Below are 2,968 nucleotides of genomic sequence, written 5' to 3'. Positions count from 1 at the left end.
TAGTTTTCAACATTTCTTTAATAAAAAACGAACCCATAGGGTTTTATACAAAAAAAAATACTCGTTATAAGTATAAAGAATCCATGGCATACATTCTTTCTCACAAATCAGTCTTTAACAGTGATTCTCTTTGCCCCACCTCTCAGTTCAACGTTGTCTTTGACAACTGTTCATAGGATCCAATGGTTATCCTCACATGAGGTGCCTCCCACAGTGTAGGAGCGAGTGTGTTGTCTGGATCGTGTTTGGCACTTTACAGCCAACCACCAAGCAGAGACTTGAAAATGAGGGTGAGGTTCCAAAACGTTTAGGGAGTTTTACCAACAGAAAATCCACTCTCCAAACATCACAAACGTCGACCAAACAAACAGTAAAATATGGAAGTCTTGTAGGCAGTAGAAGAGCAAAATGCATCAATCAAAAAGTGCAATAAAATACAGGAATAACGTTTTTCAAACACCGGTACATAAGAAAAAAATGAATGCTGCATTACGTTCTATTAGCAGCCAAGGATTATTCTGCATGCTGTAATTCTCAAAGGCAACAACATTCCTGACAAATTCTTTACAATGACACATTCCTGGAGTGAAATCCCTTAAAACACAGGAGTTGGCAGGAATGTCAGGATAAGAGACAAACCCCCGAAATGCAAAGATGTCGCGGCAGGCTGGGGGTCGACTCATACGATGCTTGGCTCCCCCCCCCAAGCGGAGTCATAAAGTGGCTGGGAAGTGAAGGGAGACCTTGAATGTTTTTGAGTCTGCGGAAGGGACAGCTTATTCAGAAATGTAGCGCGCCACAGCCTATGTAGCTCCGCCTCCATGTCCCAGACCTGAAGAGCACCACGCGGAAGACTCGAGATCAGCGTATGCGATGAAGCGCGGTGAAGACTGCTGACGGAGCAGGAGAGCCTCTTTCCACAGCCCTGTCTCCACCCAACACGTCTCCTCTGGAGTTTGGACTTTCTGCTCCTTTTCAAGTGCTTAAGCCGAACAGTCCCTGAGAGCTGGACCACAGTTCTAGAGTCCCTGCTGGACTTCAGCAGACCGGCAACATGCGAGCGTTGCCCTTGTACTCCTCCTCAGCCTGGAAAAAGATTTACTTTTATTAGATAGCCTATCAGACAAAGTCGTTTCTTATCAGTTCGACAGTGAGGGTTATGCTCACTTATTGAAACAACCCGGTCAGACGCTTACCTCAGTGTACGCCGGAAGTGGTGGGAACTGGAAGGCCGGGGAGGTCATGAAGATGGGGCTTTCGTCGCCGTCGAAGTCGTCCAGGAGCGGCGTGAGGGGCTGGTCCAGGCGGCAGTCGCGGGTGACGTCACAGTAGGTGGGGGGGTCAGAGGGCATCCTGAGGGACACCCAGCTCTGGGAGGCGTTGCTGACCGAACCCTCGTAGCTGCTCACGCTGCTGCTGCGGCTGCCCAGACCGGAGGTGCCAATGACCAGAGGCAGCTCCAGGATCAGCTTCTCACTACCGGGGATGTGGATGTAAATCTAGCAAAAGGATCACGAACACGTGTTAAACATTGATCTTCATTTCTAACAACTGGAAATTGTCTGGCTGCATGCGGCAACCGAAAGCTTACCATTAGAGCGTACTCCACGCGGATGATGTTGCAGCCCAGCATAGACGGCTTGATCTTTGGCACCCTGATGGTCTTTCCCTGCCAGGCGTCACACATGCCGGAGATGATGTGGTTGCCGCGCACTGAAGACAGCTTCTGGCGGAAGACCTTGGTGCGGCCGTTGGCCTGGTAGGTGTGTTTGGCGATGATGGCAGCCTTGGGCACCACAATGCGGGAGCAGGTGTTCTCAAACTTTGCGTTGATGCAGATGTCTTCGCCTTCGCAGAAGCCGCGGCGGTCGATTTTTACATTTAGTGACACCTGGCCATCAGGGATGAACATGCAGGTGACTTTCTTCTCCTTCATGCCACCTGTGGGAGACTGAGGAAGACACAGAGAGGTTAAGACTCAACTCACGCAGCACGTGGTCGTCGTCACCGTTGTACAACAGCAGTGGCAGTGAACTCACCAGCAGGTCTGGAGTGTTGACATCCAGAGGCTCCTCCACCTCGAAGGGTTTCTTACACTGGAGAGTGGACTGCTGCGGCCTCTCCATCAGGGCCTTCACGTAGTACTGGACAAAGCCAAACTTCCCCTTGTACGACGACACAAGCTGCCTGTGAGAACATGTGAGAAGACAATTTAAGCCTCAAGGTATTCTGGGAAGTACAACGCAGTGGCGTCCAACCGTGATGTGATGAGTGTTTAGAGGAAGGAACAGCGTCTCACCCTTGCTGGGGGAGCTCAAATCCGAACATGTACTGGTATTTGTTGCCGGGCCTCAACACGACTGATCCATCAGAGTCTGAGGAAGAGAGAAGGCATGATTAAAGAGGTGGTCTGGACTGGGCTCCTGAGCCTCCTGCGGGGCTGGATGACACCACTCTGTTCCCTCTTGTCTGCTCTCACAAGGTGGAATTTAAAAAAAAGGGGGGGGGGACTCTAATTTGGGTGTGCACACACAGACCACGACACTAAGTGGTATTACTTGGTACATTGTGATAAAAGACAAGAGGAGTATGACTGTGTTAGTATGAGCCCGCGTGTACCTGTGGGGTGGCCGTCCAGCAGCAGCAGCTCTTCGTGTCGGAGGTACTCGGCCTCCTGTCGACACCGCTGCTTGCCTTTAGCGTACTCCACCTTGGCGCAGCCCAGACCCACGATCTTCAGCGCGGACACGCGCGTCACCTCGTTCACTTCCACTTCCACCCGGCCGGACAACTTGTCCCCGCCGCAGTAAAAAGTCTTGCTCGGGTCCGAAAAGATAATTTGAAAGCATTTCATTCTCTTCGCCATAGCCACCATGACTGCTTATTAGTGATATCCAACAGGGAGATAAGAAGTACGCCTTGTATCCGCGACGCAACAGCTTCCCTCCACTCTGCTGTCAACAAAGAG

The 2,968-nt window shown here is 51.0% G+C and overlaps 1 protein-coding gene across 1 annotated transcript; it reads right to left on the bottom strand.

Moving 5' to 3' along the window:
- Positions 1 to 2,968, bottom strand: txnipa (thioredoxin interacting protein a). Its single transcript, XM_068710771.1, has 6 exons — positions 2,620 to 2,968; positions 2,300 to 2,375; positions 2,040 to 2,187; positions 1,592 to 1,951; positions 1,197 to 1,499; positions 1 to 1,086 (listed from the first exon to the last, which is right to left on the bottom strand). The coding sequence occupies exons 1-6, from the start codon at positions 2,873 to 2,875 to the stop codon at positions 1,039 to 1,041; spliced, it is 1,191 nt and encodes a 396-aa protein (XP_068566872.1). The 5' UTR covers positions 2,876 to 2,968; the 3' UTR covers positions 1 to 1,038.

Source organism: Cebidichthys violaceus, unplaced genomic scaffold (assembly GCF_023349555.1).
Source record: "Cebidichthys violaceus isolate CVI_PGR_0920_01 unplaced genomic scaffold, fCebVio1.0.p SCAF_16, whole genome shotgun sequence".
In the NCBI taxonomy this organism is placed as follows: Eukaryota; Metazoa; Chordata; class Actinopteri; order Perciformes; family Stichaeidae; genus Cebidichthys; species Cebidichthys violaceus.
The sequence above is the reverse complement of the archived record's forward strand: the minus strand, read 5'-3'. Positions and strand labels throughout refer to the sequence as shown.